The 14,537-nt window shown below is 48.9% G+C and overlaps 1 protein-coding gene across 3 annotated transcripts in view; it reads right to left on the reverse strand.

Annotated features, from left to right (window-relative positions):
• Positions 1-2,053: 2,053 nt before the first annotated feature.
• The window catches only part of SYT6 (synaptotagmin 6), a 45,719-nt gene continuing 33,235 nt past the window's right edge, over positions 2,054-14,537 (reverse strand). Inside the window, exons 3-6 of one of the 3 annotated variants that reach the window (XM_024764908.1) lie at positions 13,428-13,548; positions 8,773-8,944; positions 7,433-7,562; positions 2,054-2,125 (exon numbers count right to left, since the gene is read on the reverse strand). In XM_024764908.1, coding sequence (XP_024620676.1) covers positions 2,054-2,125; positions 7,433-7,562; positions 8,773-8,944; positions 13,428-13,548 — 495 coding nt within the window. Of the gene's footprint in view, positions 2,126-3,850; positions 3,869-7,411; positions 7,563-8,772; positions 8,945-13,427; positions 13,549-14,537 lie in introns of those variants that run through there. The other 2 variants (XM_024764906.1, XM_024764907.1) reach the window with 2 other exon arrangements.

Raw genomic sequence — 14,537 nt, forward strand, 5'->3', positions numbered from 1 at the left:
TGGAGGCGGGGGTCCAGGAGCTGAGAGCCTCCCTGGCGTGGGCTCCCCAGACTGTAGACGTTTACTGAACCTGCCGTAGCGGGACTGGTAGCGGTTGGTCAGGGTGGTGTGGAGGTTAACCATAATCTGCTCAGGAAATGATTTTTCACAGCCACTGGGGAGGCTCACTCATGTGAGATGGCTGCTTGGACATAAAAGGAATGCCTCGGAGCAGTGACTCTTCCATGATTCGCACTGATCCTATTCCCTTCTCAGTCCTCCCCATCTGCCTACAGGTTTGAAGATGACAGCTGGACATGCATTTCAAGCTCACTTCTGGAAGGAACCCCTCACAATAATTTCTGGGCTCTTGACTGGGAAGGCCTGTCAGTCACAAGACATTTGGGGAGAAAACTTATCTTTACACCAACGACACATTAGCCCCAGCCTAAAGCTCAGTACAGGGTGAATTCTCAGTTTATCTACATTGTTTTAAGATGCAAACTTCTTTTGCCACAATATCCTGTTACCTCCTGCCCAATCTGGTCATTTTTAGGACTTAGGAGACACTACCCAAAGTAATATCAGCACAGAAACCTGATAACTTGGCTTAAAACAAGGGTTACTTTATTGAATCGCTGCTCCTAAAGCACGTGACATATGTAAAGAGTGAGACACAAGGTGTGTGAACAGTTTTTACGTTCTTGACCTGCCATTGTTGAAGGAAGCGCTTCTTCAGCAGACTTCAGCAGCAGTCACACACACAGCTATGGAAATTGGCATTTCACAGCCACAAACTGAAGTGAAAACCTACCCACACATCTACCAGGGCTATACAGACCGAGATGGAGCAAATCAATCTAGTTCTAGGGGGTTGGTGGGAAGGCCACTATTAACTCAACAGAAATGGACGATTACAATACAGAATAGTTCAAACATTCTTTTTTCCTAAACTGAATTTGACCTACGGTAGAGATCTAAGGAAAAAAAAAAATCCTTCACTACCACAGAAACAAACACTAAAGTCCTTAATAATCTATAGAACTAAAGTTTAAGATGAACATTGTCCTAGCATCTAGGGGGCTGAAATAGACTTAAGCTGACTTGGTTTTAATCAAGAAGGTACTGTTCATAAAAAGACTACACCTATTCCTTGGATTTCAAAACTTCCCATTCAGAAAAGAACGTTTTATGTAGTTTTTTCTTTGATCTCTTTAGGCATTTTAAACAGTTGCTTGACACTTCATGGAACTATAAAGCTAAGTATAACGCAGAAATCATTCCAGAACATGTGTGCTTCCTTTTTTTTTTTTTTTTACAAGAAGGTTATTTTTGAGAACAAAGATCTTGTTTTCAAACAAATATGGTCATTAACTGTGGCGTGCCAGAAAACATAGGGCATGTTCGTTTCAACAGAATCATTCCTAAAGGAAGTGACTCAGTTCCCATGAGGAATCAAGACATGTTCAATTCACGAGGACTGGGAGAGAGGAGCCCTGCACGACCAGCTGAAGGTTCACAGATAGCTCGGAATGCTCCCAATTTCCACATGGGGCCAGGAGTCCACATCTCGGTTTATGTCACATCAGCAAAGCGCTTCTAAGAGTCGTAAGTAGTAGCCTTTGTAAAGGCTCTTCGCCGAAGCCCACTTAACAAAGTAGCCATTGCCCCTCCCACTTCCCTCTTCTCCGGGGTTAGAGAGTTCAGTGGAGACACAAAATTTCAGAAACTCAAACCACCTCCCCCTCAAAGATGACTATGTTACACTGTATTTAATAGAACCAATGTCGGGGCTCTCCCCTCTTTTTTTTTTTTTTTTTCTCTTCTTTTCTTCCTGACAGCAGATCCATAAAAAGTGAAAAAACCAGAAAAACATCACCTTGGGAGACAGAAAAGACTAAGATCCGACCACACGACAATTGTCTCGGCCTTGACCTACACGGGGCAGCTAAGACTCTGGAGTGAGAGGCACTGCCCCTACCGCCACTGCTGCACAGCACTGTCTTTAGACGGTTGAACAAGTGCAAAAAGAACCCTGCTGAGTCTCGTTGGTGTGGCCTGGCCAGCGTGCAGCTCAGGGTGTCGGAGGTGGTCTCGGAGACGGGCACGAGCTCTCGCTGTCGAAGCTGGCGGCTCGGCCCTGCCACTGGGGAGGGGAGAAAAAGCCACTTACCCGTTGCCAAAGGAATGTACATTTCAACTTTTGAAGCTCATCCGGCCCATGCACTGAATTCACCTTTTCCCGGCTTTTCATAAGCTTTCGTGAATTTTGCTGTTAGCCATGCAAAAACGTAAGGAGACCAGCTTTCGAGCTTCTAGTTTGGAAGGCCTGAGTTTTAGAAAAGACCTGCTGCAGAGATAATGAAAGCTTTCTCTAGCGTGTGGAATGCATGCGTGCAGGTGTGTGTGTGTGTCCACGTGCGTGCGTGCACGTGCGTGCATGTGTGTTAGTTAATGAGGTGCTATGACCGGACCATTTCTGAATGCTTCAGCCATTTTTCACGCTGAAAATCGGATTTTGTTAGCAGCGAAAGAGGCCGTCTGCAGAGTATGCCCTTACGGCCAAGATCCTGCAATCGTGAATTCTTAGCAATTTGTCTGGGAGCTGTTCGTGCAGCTAAAGCCCTGATCTCGCTTCAGCGCTGGGCTCTCCTCTTCAGTCTGAGCGCTTCCCGGGGGCCTTCACACTCAACTTGTGAAGAGGTGGGAGGAGATGGCAGCCCCCTGCCCTTTCGGGTGCCTCCACCTTTCTTTTCCTCCCTCTCCTGTCTCACAGGCTGCCACCCCCTCAGCCCGACTCTAACCCCTCTGTGAAGATGGTGATGTAATTAGGTGTAATGGAGTGAGGAGAGGGCTGAGGGTGGATGAGCCACCCTTGGGCCATCGAACCCTTCTTTACATTGAAAAGCCAGGCAGAGCTGGAGCCATGTTTTCTGGACAAGGATCTGACCCTGTGAATATTCCAGAGCCGTCTGGTGACTGTATAACTTCAAAGCAAGTCAGTGTCCACTGCTCACTCCATCCTTTCTGTGAACAGAGGAGACGCGATACTCTCGTAGGTGCCTGCGGGACAAGGCTCCAGGGAGAGAAGTTAGGTACGTGGGTGAGATGGCCTTTCTGAACCTGAAGTGCAGCCCCTTTTGCTTCTCATGGGTTTTTGGGGTCTCCATGTGGAGTGATGGGGCTGAGGAGATGTGGACTACACCTCTGTGTTATGTGTAGGGGTAGGATGGGGAAGGACGCGGTCCCTTCTCCACCCCACACCTCACAACACAGCGCTTTCTAGACAGAGCCGAGCCACTTAAGGATTAGACCATCCCTTCCAGCATCTCCTGTGGGAAGCCACAACGCAGAGGAGAGACCCAGACCTGCTGATTGCTTTCATGTTCCTGGCTCTTAGGAAAGCCTCTGTTACCTGTCCCCAGGCTCGGTCCTTCATGGTCCTTTAGTACCCACTGGGCAAGCCAACCTGAAGATCTTTACAAGTAATCAAAGGCTGGACAGGCAGGTATTGATGACCACCATAGCGTGACCTGGGCCTGAGCAATCTTAGCATGCGAAACCCGGAGGCAGGTCTGGGGGATCATCGAGGCTAGCTCTTTTGTTCTTGCAGATAAGAAAACCAAGACGCAGAGGGGTCAACGCACAGCTAGTTAGGAGCAGAGCCAGGATCTGAGGCCAGGTCTCCTAACTCCGTCCACACTCAGTGTTCCCTCCGCTCCATCCTGTGGCCACCTTTGCGCCTGGCCACATCAGGAGAAGAAGGAGACACACAATGGAATAAGAAACCTAACCTCTTTGGTGCCATATCAGGTACTTACTCCTAACTCCGGTGGCAGTCTCTCTGATTGCAGCATCCACGTGAGTGAAATCACAACCGAGGGTTTCCCTGGTGAAATATTTTACATAAATAAATGCCTGGTTTTTGAGCCCACTGTGACTTCTGACTCAAGTGTTTCTTAACCAGAAGGTGACATAAGATGATTACTAATGCTTTCATTTAACAGATCTTCATTTTAGAGCTTCTGCTTTTTCTGTTACAACCTTTAATGTCGGTGAAAGGTACATTGTAATTACCGGCTTCTCCCCTGGGTAAGCATGCCTCTTAAACAACCTGACTGATTGATAGGCCAGCTCAGAGGAGGAAAAAAAGAAACGGCTACACAGAGTACATCTTTTTTCCTTTATATAATAGCTCAAAGAGAAGTTGCACGGAGCATAATTGTTTATCCAGGACACATGAAGAAGGCACACTGGCTCCCCTGCCAGCCCCTGATTTTTCCTGTGAAGATAAACAGAGGGAGGAGTTGGGGTTCCTGGACAATGGGAAGATGAATGGTTCCTGCAGGCTTATCATGGTGGCTCTGAAATAGCAGTGAATTGGTCTCCGGGACACCAATGAGGATAATTATTCAAGGGCAGCTGTGGTCCAGTGAGATCTTTTATTGTTCTGAAATGTGTGACATTCCAACAGAGATATAAAATCTCTGGCAGATGATCTGAATTTGACCCTTCATAGTAAACTGCCTTGGAGAAGATCGCTGGTCAACGTGGGCTGTGTGTGTGGTGACAGCGACAGCACGTAGCATTGGGCAGGAGTGCTGAGAGGAAAGAGGCCACAGCCTCTGCTGGGGAAGGATGCTCACTGTGGCTTAATCAATTTTTATTCATGAAAAAATCCCAGCAGGGAAAAATACCTTTTCAGTTAATTTGTTCCTTCAACCTAATTTTAAAACTCCAAACAAACAAGCCAGTATGGTGCCCTCTGTTCTCGTTAATAAAAAAGAAATGAGGGCTTCCCTGGTGGCGCAGTGGTTGAGAGTCCACCTGCCAATGCAGGGGACACGGGTTCGTGCCCCGGTCCGGGAAGATCCCACATGCCGCGGAGCGGCTGGGCCCGTGAGCCATGGCCGCTGAGCCTGTGCGTCTGGAGCCTGTGCTCCGCAACGGGAGAGGCCACAACAGTGAGAGGCCCGCGTACCACAAAAAAAAAAAAAAGAAATGATCACAGCACTTGAAACTCCTCTAAGAAATGTGGAATATAAATATAGTGCTTTCTAGATATGATGCCATTTATCTTCCCAGGAGGGGGAGAATAAGAGTTTTGTATGTATTATACAAACGGGAGAAACAAGCTCCAAGAGCAAGGTTCTTGCTCAGTGTCCAGAACAGGACCAAAAAGAAGGCAGGAGCTCTAAGGATGATTGAGACGATAAATGTTCAAGTACAATGCATCACATGAACACAAAGAGGGTGTACTTAATATTACCCTAGTGGTTTTTAGATGCATCTCTATAAAAGTACTTAAACTATGGATGCTAAAAAGTGTAGGTACACATTTTTACAAATTTGTACTGAAGAAATCCTAAGTTGCCAAGATGAATGTCATTTTCAGCTTCTTCACACAGAGAAATGATCAGCTGAGCAGAAAATGGAAGGCCAGGGAGTGGGGGAAGGGAAAGTCTCGGGAACTTGGTGTGCAAGGTCAAGAAAAAAGTAAACCCAAAGGATATGAATCAATTTATTCTCTTTCCGTTTTCCATATACTGTTACTTTCCCTTTTCTGTCTTATCAAATATTCATTTTCAAGGGCTTGGTTCTACTTTATCTTTCTTTTGTAGTCTGGACCAGTGAGTCGGAGTTCTCAAAGAAACAGGACTTGAAATCAATTATTTGGCTTAATTAGGTGGTATGCGTCATGGAGAGCGATGCTGGGGCCGAGCCCCAGCCCCTCTGTGCTACCCTGCACCTCAGCCCCATCTCCAGCCACTGTTGGCTGGTTACTCCAGTCTGTGTGGCCAGACTAAGCCGGCAATAGCAATGGATTCTTGCAACTTCAAGGTCAGAAAGGCGACGCAGGATGTGGGCTCACCTGCCACCTGTCATCCTGTCATTTTGGGCCAGAGTTTCCTAGAAAAGCTGAGATGGGAGGAGCCCACCCCCTCATTTTACCAACCAGGAAACTGAAGAGCAGGTGGGGCAGTGAGGTGCCTGAGGCCCTGCGGCCCATCAGAGGCCTCTCAGCTCCCATTCCTTGCCCCTGCCCCACGCCATCCTGAATGTTTTAGTATACTTATTCTATCCTTAAATATCTGCAAAGGATTTTAAAAGGAGGGGTGCCACAGCCCCTCTCTAGACTGAATCAGCCCTGTAGTCAGTGAGGTGCTGGATGCCCACTGGCTGCCTCCTGTGTAGGTGCAGGCTGGTTGTGTGTACCTCACCCACACCCTGCAGAGAGGGCCTTCTGGAAGAAAGGGGAGCCCAGGAGCTGAGGGACTGGCCTCACTCATTAAAGCTCCACAGCTGTAGTAAAATCAAGACAAACACCAGACAGAAATGTGAAGCCTCACGCTGCCGGCCAGCAGGCTGGACCACCCTGAGAAGGAAGAGGAGACGGCGGATTCTCTGGGTTTGCTGCCCACACCTTTTCTGTGTCATAGAACACGGGGAAGGGGTTACGCTATTTTTTAAGCTGAGGGGCCATGTGGCTTATTTTTCTATTAGTAGATTTTCCAATTTTTATACAACTCTCTAGACTCCCTGGCTGGAAACCTATTAAAATGAGAGAATGATCACCTGGCTTTCTAGGATATGGGTGGAAGCAATAAGATGAGGTTTAAAACTTGCTTGGCTACCCCCATGTCCCCAACCATTTAAGAAAAAGCTGGCCGGAGGACCACCAAGGTGATGAACGGCAGGATCTTAAATTGGTACCGTTTGGTGGAGGTGGGGCAGGCTTGTGTCACTGGAAGGAACATTTTCTTTGCAGCTGAGAGAGCAATAGCTAGCTCAAGATTATGAGGCAAGTTGGAAAGGTCCAGGGCTGGAGGCCAAGTCTCGGGACTCCCAGGCAGTGCTGTGTCCATTACATCTCTGTTAGGATCCGGCTGGAAACTGGGCCACCTTGAAGCCACACTGTCTTCTCCAACAACGGGGAGAAGCAACATTCACGAGGGTAGGATCCTCTCTCTGGCCAGCTCCATCCACGTGGCGAGAACTGCCCCAGGACTGTCTGGCTAGAGCCTCAGGGAGCTTACTGCTTCGACAGGGGTAGAATTTCTTGCCAAGTTCTGATCTCACCCTCTTGGGGCTCTCTCTGAAAGGACTGACTTGGCTCAGGGGCTTCGTGGAAGCATTCCGGACCTGGCACAGTGAGCTGCTGGGAAGGCTTCCTCCAAGTTTTTCTTTTCTGTTTTGAACTCAGTGTCACTTTCAATATACTCAACATCAAAGGCTTTTTGTCAAGCAATTTCCCACCATCTTCCCCCATTTCCTTTCTGCCTGTTACACCCTGGGTGAGAAGCGTGTATCTCCCCCCGCCAGTGCCCCCCAAGGACCCACAAAGGCGAGGTCTCGCAGCAGCCAACTGCCATTCTCCAGCCCACGCTGCCATGCAGCAAACATGCCAAGGGCCAAGCGTGACCTCACCCACCTCTCTGAAGGATTTCTTTACCTCCACCAAGGAGTGCCAGTGTGCGATGGGCTTCCGCGGGTATGCCAGCATCTCGTTCCAGTGGTCCCTGCCCAGGCCTTCGGCACTGATCCCCACACGACAGACTCCTATGATCTCGTTGTGGCCCACTCTAAGGGAGAAACACATGGCCCGGCATCGGTGACCAGACATGCTCTCAGAAAGGGAAGTCCCGCGGTCTGGGTCTCAGCCCCCCAGGTCTAACTCAGAATACTGAGCTCTGTAAACAGATGCTTGGCAGGGCCTCAGGGTGCCAGTGGCAGTGAAATACCGCCCAGCCTCCTTGGGTGGACATTGGACACAGACAGATGAGCAAAAAGTTCTCAACTTGTTTAGAATCTCAGGAATGGTGGGCAGATGGCCTGACTCTGGGGAGTGGGAGAGCTTAAGTCTCTTCCTTGATTTGACTCAGCGAGCACTTGAGACATTAGCGCTATTGGGAAATAAATCAACCTGCTCTGAGCACCGTTTCTCCGTACCTAGCGGCTGTGATGTGATTTATTCGCTCAGTAAGAACATCAATCATCACTCATATTTGTTCACCCAGCATCTACTATGTCTGGGAACTTGTGCTAAAGATCCTGGATTGAGGCTTTACTGCATGGTTTTTTTCTCCTTCAGTGAAAGTGACACCTGGAGAGAAGGAGTCACAGTGGCTGATGTAGTTGGAGAATGTGTTTGAGCCAGCCTTGACGGCGAGGCAGGATTTGGAAAGTGGTGGAGAAGAAACACATACAAGGTGGGGGAAATCAAGCTGGATGGATATGCTGGGTCCAGATCTGGAAGGTCTCGAGAGTCCAGGGGAAGAGCTTGTCCAGACAGCAGGAGCTACTGATGGTTCTTGAGAGGGGCAGGCCCAGGAACAAAGTGGTCTTTTAGGAAGGTGTGCCTTGGTATGTTGGCTGGGTTGAGGCAGTAAGTGATGGAGCCAGGGGTCAGCTAGGAGGGCTGCACAGACATCCCCAAGTGGGAGTGGTAGCAGCAGTGGGAATGGAGAGGATGGGGGGAGGGGAGTGGGCGGGATTCTAAAGGACAGATGCCAGATGGAGGAATGGGAATAGTCGGGGGTGAATTCAGGGAAATTGATGGGTGGGGCAGCCCCTGATGGAAATGAGCCCATTGGGAAGTGAAGCTTGAGCTTCTACTTTGGCGGGGAATCCATGCTTTTCCTCAAACTCCTGTACCCTCCTTGGGTGGAGCCAGATTTGAGACCAATGAGTGTCTGAGCCATGAACCACAAGGTCCAAGGTCAAAGAGCCCTGTGCTGCACTGAGGTGGGGACGAGGGGCAGGGAATCGTGGCCCTCAGGGACCTGTACCTACCGATCATAATCCATAACCGAGATGAGCAGACTGACTTGATCCATATTCTCCGGGGGAATGTCAAAGATGATGGCCTCATTGTAGACGGGGTTGAGGGTGTTCTTCTTTATGGTGGTTTTCTTCTTCTTCAGTCTCCGCCCATCACAAAGCAGGGACACTTTGACGTATGGATCTGTGCCAATGGGGGCAGTGAGAAGGGAAGGGAGCGTGTTAAACAGATGTCCTTAAACATCGTGTGCAGCAGAAGGATGGAAGTCCCAGACCTACTGTTATTCTCAGATGGTATCAGTGGGCTGTTAAAATAATGAAAACACCTTGTATTTATGTAGCACACCTGTCTCTGCAGATGCTCTGTGCTTAATAACACAGAGTCTTTGGTGACCTCAGGCTTCTTAGCAGAGTGTTTAACGGACTTCCCCTAATGGGGAAACTGGCCCCAAATCAGACAGGATACTTGCCCATGGGTATGCAGTTCACTAAATCTCAACTCTATGGTTGGCTGGCTGGCTCCAAAGGGCGGGGAAGCTGAACAAAGGCACTCTGTTCCTTTCACCTACTTGGAGCCTTTTCTCTGGGGGGTCTTGTCAGCATTATTAACCAAAGCATAAAGTGGGTAAAAATAGAATCAATGACACCCGAGGAGCAACAATGAGACAGAGTAAATGAACAGGGACAGTCACGATGCTTGTCCGGTCCTCCCTACCTGAGGACAGGATTATGGGTGTCATTGTCCCATCAAGCACATTTCCATCTGGCATCAGGGAGGGGGTAGGAGCCCTGCTCTCTGCCTCCCCGGAAGCTGTTCCCTGCCCACTCTGGGCAGTGGAGGAGGAGGGGGCCGTGGCCGGGGGACTGAGTGAGGCAGCCTCCTGGGATTCAGGGTGGCCGGCTGCCATTTCATCTCTCAGTGGGATCTTGGAATCTCTCCAGCCTTCGAGGAGATGTCTTTTTACTGACCTCCCACGCGCCTCCCATCCTTGTCTCTTCTTTAGTTTTCTGAATGGGTATTTCACGGTCAGCTTCCTACCCTGAAATTTTCTACTCATCCAAGTGAAGTGACACCGATTGTATCTCATCGCTCAGGTGTCTCAGTCACCGTCATAACTGTTATTTATGCTGCACAACTCAAGAAACGGGACGGCAACTCACAGGTAATTATAGCTTTTGAGACACTGATGTGCTGAGACACCTGCTTGCCCAGAAGCCAGGGCTCCTGTGACTCTGTCAGGAGGTGCGGACAAAGCAGCCGCTCCCGGCTCCTCATTCACAGGCGTATGGCTCTATCTCCTGGGCACCCAAGTACCCAACAAGGCGCTCATTCTCCCTGGGGAATTGTTCAGGTGGCAGAAGAGGTGCACAGCTTTGGGGAAGCTACAGAGACCCGTGACATGGGATCAGAAACTCAAGCCTTAAAGGCAGTTCTGTAGATGCCCACATGTGCTACGGACTCACCAACGTGACAGCAGCAGCTGTGCCTTAGCCATGGGGGCACTCGGGTTTATGGGGTACCTGGGGAGACCATGAGGTGTTTAATCACCCTGCTGTCTCTGACGACCCATTTGCAAGAGTTCTCTCTCAGGAGGACGTTCAGTAAAAAGGAAGGAGGAGTTCCTAGAACTGCTGTGAGACAGATTTCTCGTGTCCGCAGGCTCCATTCTCTATGGATACGCCCCGGACCGTGTTGAGGTCCAAGCAGATGGGTGGGACAGCTACCTCTGAGACCTGTTGTTAACTTGGCAACCTCTATGCTCCTGAAGTGTGAACATTGCCTTGGAAAGCGTCTTCAGGCTTGAGGCTGCCCAAGTGCTGTCTCATCCCCTGCCATGCCTATTTCCATACACGCCCACAGCGGAGCAAACCTCCATGTCGCCAGGCTTGGAAAGATGTGACAGAGCCACCTGTCCCACGGGCCACTAGGCAAATGCCTGATGACTAGCTGGAAGATTCTCAGCTTCCTTCCCTACCTCTATTCACTCGTATGGGGTGTATCTAATTTATAAAATTCAGTGGGTGTTTCCCTTGAAGGAACCCATACTCTCACCATCATCCAAGAGGCTAAGCAGAGAGAGGACTGTTCCTTAGGGGTTTTGCTCTAGGGCAGAAGCCTGTGCTTCTAATGGAATGCTGGCTCCAGACGACCTTTGAGGCCCTCTCCTCTCCAGCAGCCAATGATGTTTATGCAGCTGAGGGAGGGGGCACAACGACCAGCAGTGTGTTTCAGCCTCCTTGTCATGAGGGCCATCATAATTCAGCATGCAGTGTGTGTCAGGCACCACGCTAAGAGATTTACACATATCATGTCGTTTAAACTTCATGTCAACCCTATAAAATATTCATCATCCCCCTCTTATAGATAGGGACATTGAGGTTTGAGAGATTAAGAAACTTGCCTAAGATTTCAACTTAGGTCTGACTCCAAAGTTTACATTTGTAACCACTAGACTCAAAGCAGTACAGACCAGATGTGGCAGAGATGGGTGTGTTTACTCACTCACCATCCCTTCGGGGTATACTGATCCTTATTATTATTTTGTATTATTTTTTATTGTCATGGCTCTAGTGGATAGGCTTAAAGAATTGATTCACGACTAGTTTAGATCGAGGAGAATAGGAAGGTCTTTGGTTTTAGAGGTCAAAGTCATATAAATCAAGAACAGGCAAGAATCAAGAACATCCACTCCCTAGTTTAGTCCAACATCAAAGCAGTCCGGGCTGAAGGCAACCTCAAACTTATCCTCCAAAACAGGAGATCTAGTTTGAGAGGCCCCTGGCAGGTGTGTCCCCACAAAGTTCTTTATCCTATAAATTCATTCATCATTCAATACATACTTATTCAATGCTTAGTGTGTTCCATGAACTGTCCCAGACACTTGCTTACCTCAATGAACAAAATAGAAATCCCTAGCAAAAAGAAGACCCCTGAATTTTCAGAATCAAGCTGAGATTTAATACCAGATTCCAAACCCAGGTAGAAAAGAGAGGCAATCATGAGAGGGAGGTTAGAACTTAGCGTGAGAAAAGTCTCTCACCCCCAACCTTCTGATGTGGAACAGCCTTTACGATTACCTTGGCGGCTTCGCTGTAAGCTCTCTCTCTAGCACATCAATTTAATTACACCAGAGAAGATAGTGTGGGGACTTGGGTAGCAAAATCCTATTTCCTTCAGCAGTCTTGAGCGTCCTCAGTGAATTTCTGTCCCTGCACACACTTATTTTGATATTAAAATGCAATCTACATTGGTTGTATTTTTGGAGGAAGCCAGCTTGCGGCTGCCTAAGAGCTTTGCACGTGTCAGAAGAGGTTCTTTAAGCTCCTCACCACATCCTGATGTGTGGTGGTAGCTTCAGCGGAAGGAGAGGCATCAGGGCAGGTGCTAGAGGCATTGGGTCAGGTGCTATCTGGGGCAGCTTTGGGCCTGGAAGGTATGAGTGTTGCAGAGAGACAGTGCGGGCTGGGAGCAGAGGCTCTGAGGGATTCAAAGCCACAACAGATACACCTCACTTCAGTGTTTCTTGACCACCCTTCCCTGAAATCTCATATTTCAAGGCCTAATATCTCATCTTCTTCCAAATGCACCAGGTTGGGCCTGGGCCCAGATATTTTCAGCTAGACGGTCACCTCTTTATGGCAACTGTGATTACACTAAGGAAATAATTAATGAGTAAAAGGAAAACTCTTCCATATACTCCCAGCCAAGTTCAGAGGCACCTGTGGAGTGGATCTATATCGCTAACTGGGATCTCCAGAAGAGCCTCTTGGGTAGGGGTCTAGGGAAACAAACCAAGCCTTTCCCTGCATTTGCTACTGAGTGCAGCCCAGGCGGTTCTACGTGCCTGCTCTCTGGGATGCTCTACCCCATCCCTTGGGCTAATTTGAGCCGACACGGGGAAGGAGGCTCCTGGGACTCCTCTGTTATATCAAAACTCAAAAACCTTCTCTGACAATGACTTGCAGAATCGTGGAAAAGGATCAAACCTCTGACGCTGGGTCCAGTCTGCAGGCTCTGAGGCTGCATCCAAACCAGCATCTCCTCGGTTGCTAGAACAGGACTTCTTTCTCCTGCTGTACCTAGCAGCTCTCCTGGTGCTGAGACAGAGGCCCAGAGCCCTGCAGGAAAACCTCAAATACAAGTGCACTTTGCTTTTCAGCGCCTCTGTTCCTTTGACTCGGTCTGCAGGGCTGCCGTCGCTGCGTGGACCTACAAACACTTAAGACACTCAAACTTGACATAACCCTTGGAAGTCCTGAGGCCTCACACAAACTAGAAAGATGTTCCTTAATTTTTTTCACCTATTTATTTGCTTCTTATTCTCTCCATCCTCAAAGAGAAAGAATGATAGTAATAGCCGATATCTACTGACTGCTTATTATGTATCTGGCACATTTCTAAGCATTTACTTGAACTAACTCGTTTATCCTTAAAGCAACCTGTGTAAGTTTTTTGTTTTTTTTTTTTTCCAGATCAGGAAACCAAAGCATTACACCACAAGGAAGTGGCAGAACTGGAATTCAAAGCCAGACAATTTGCCTGCAGGGCTGTGCTCCTGTTCGAAGAATACTGACATTTCTTCCCCCTTCTCTCTGAACATCTTTCCACATCCTAATATCCAGGCTGCTGGGAGGCCACTTGGCAAGCACTCGGGTAGGAGAGGTACCTGAGTAGCCTGTGATGTCCATCGCCTTGAGGTTCCGACATTTGATCACAGTGAGGGTGAGCCTGCCTGCTGTGGGCAGGTAGCAGAGGGAGAACATGATCTCTCCCAAATCCACGCTTTCCTGCAAAGAAGCAGACAAGAGGGCAGATGAGGGGCACACAGCTCCAGTGCGGCTGCAGGGCCGCTCCGGAGCCCAGGAGAAGGCTCTCTGAGGGAGAGTGCTATGTCTTTAAGGCCTGACGTTCTGGCCTCTATGCTGAGAGTAACTGGGTATAAAAGGCAATGATAACAACGCTGGCTCTTCAGCAGAATTTGTCCCCTTCAGTATTCCTTCTGAGCTCTAATCAGACTCTGGTCCTGGTCCTCCCCCTCCTGCTTTGGCCTCACCTGCCATACCTATGCTCTTTGTCTGCAGCCTCCAGACCATCAGGCCTTTTGGGGCCCAGCCCTATTCTCCAACTTACCCTTCTCAGTCACTGGACCCCTTGACTCCCCACCCTGCCTGGCCTGGGGTCATGACAGTATTCTGTACAAGACCCACTCTGGCCATCAGGGGTGCCCTCTCCCCACCCCGCTGGACTGCCTCCTCTTCCTGTGCCACGCCTGGTGGATGAGGGTGCTGTTACTGCAAAACCTCTCCCTCGGGCTCTGAGGCTGACGTGGGGCTCCAAGACATGGAGGTGTTTCCTCTCTTAAATCTCCCAGACCCAGGGTAGAAGAAGAGGAGGTCGGGGTTTGGGCTGGCTCTGATTTCAGATGCAGATATCCATTTGTTCACTCAGTCAGTCAACAAGTAGTAATTGAGCACCTGCTATGTGCCAGGTGTTGCTCTGGGTACTGGAGATATGGAAAAGAACAAAATAGACAAAAATCGCTGCTCTAACGGAGCTTACATTTTAATAGGACAAAGGACAAGAAAGATGGTAAGTAAGTTGGTAAAAAGGATCAAGGAGAAAAAAATAAGGCAGGGAAACAGGATATGAAATGCTCATGGGTGAGACCACAGTTGTTGAAATTTTAGACAGGCTAGCCGGGGAGGCCTCCTGGAGGAGGTGACTTTTGAGAAAGAGAGCAGTCAAGGGTGGCTTCAATGTTCTTGTCCCTTCTCCT

This window comes from Neophocaena asiaeorientalis, unplaced genomic scaffold (genome assembly GCF_003031525.2).
Source record: "Neophocaena asiaeorientalis asiaeorientalis breed wild unplaced genomic scaffold, Neophocaena_asiaeorientalis_V1.1 scaffold62, whole genome shotgun sequence".
Classification (NCBI taxonomy): domain Eukaryota; kingdom Metazoa; phylum Chordata; class Mammalia; order Artiodactyla; family Phocoenidae; genus Neophocaena; species Neophocaena asiaeorientalis.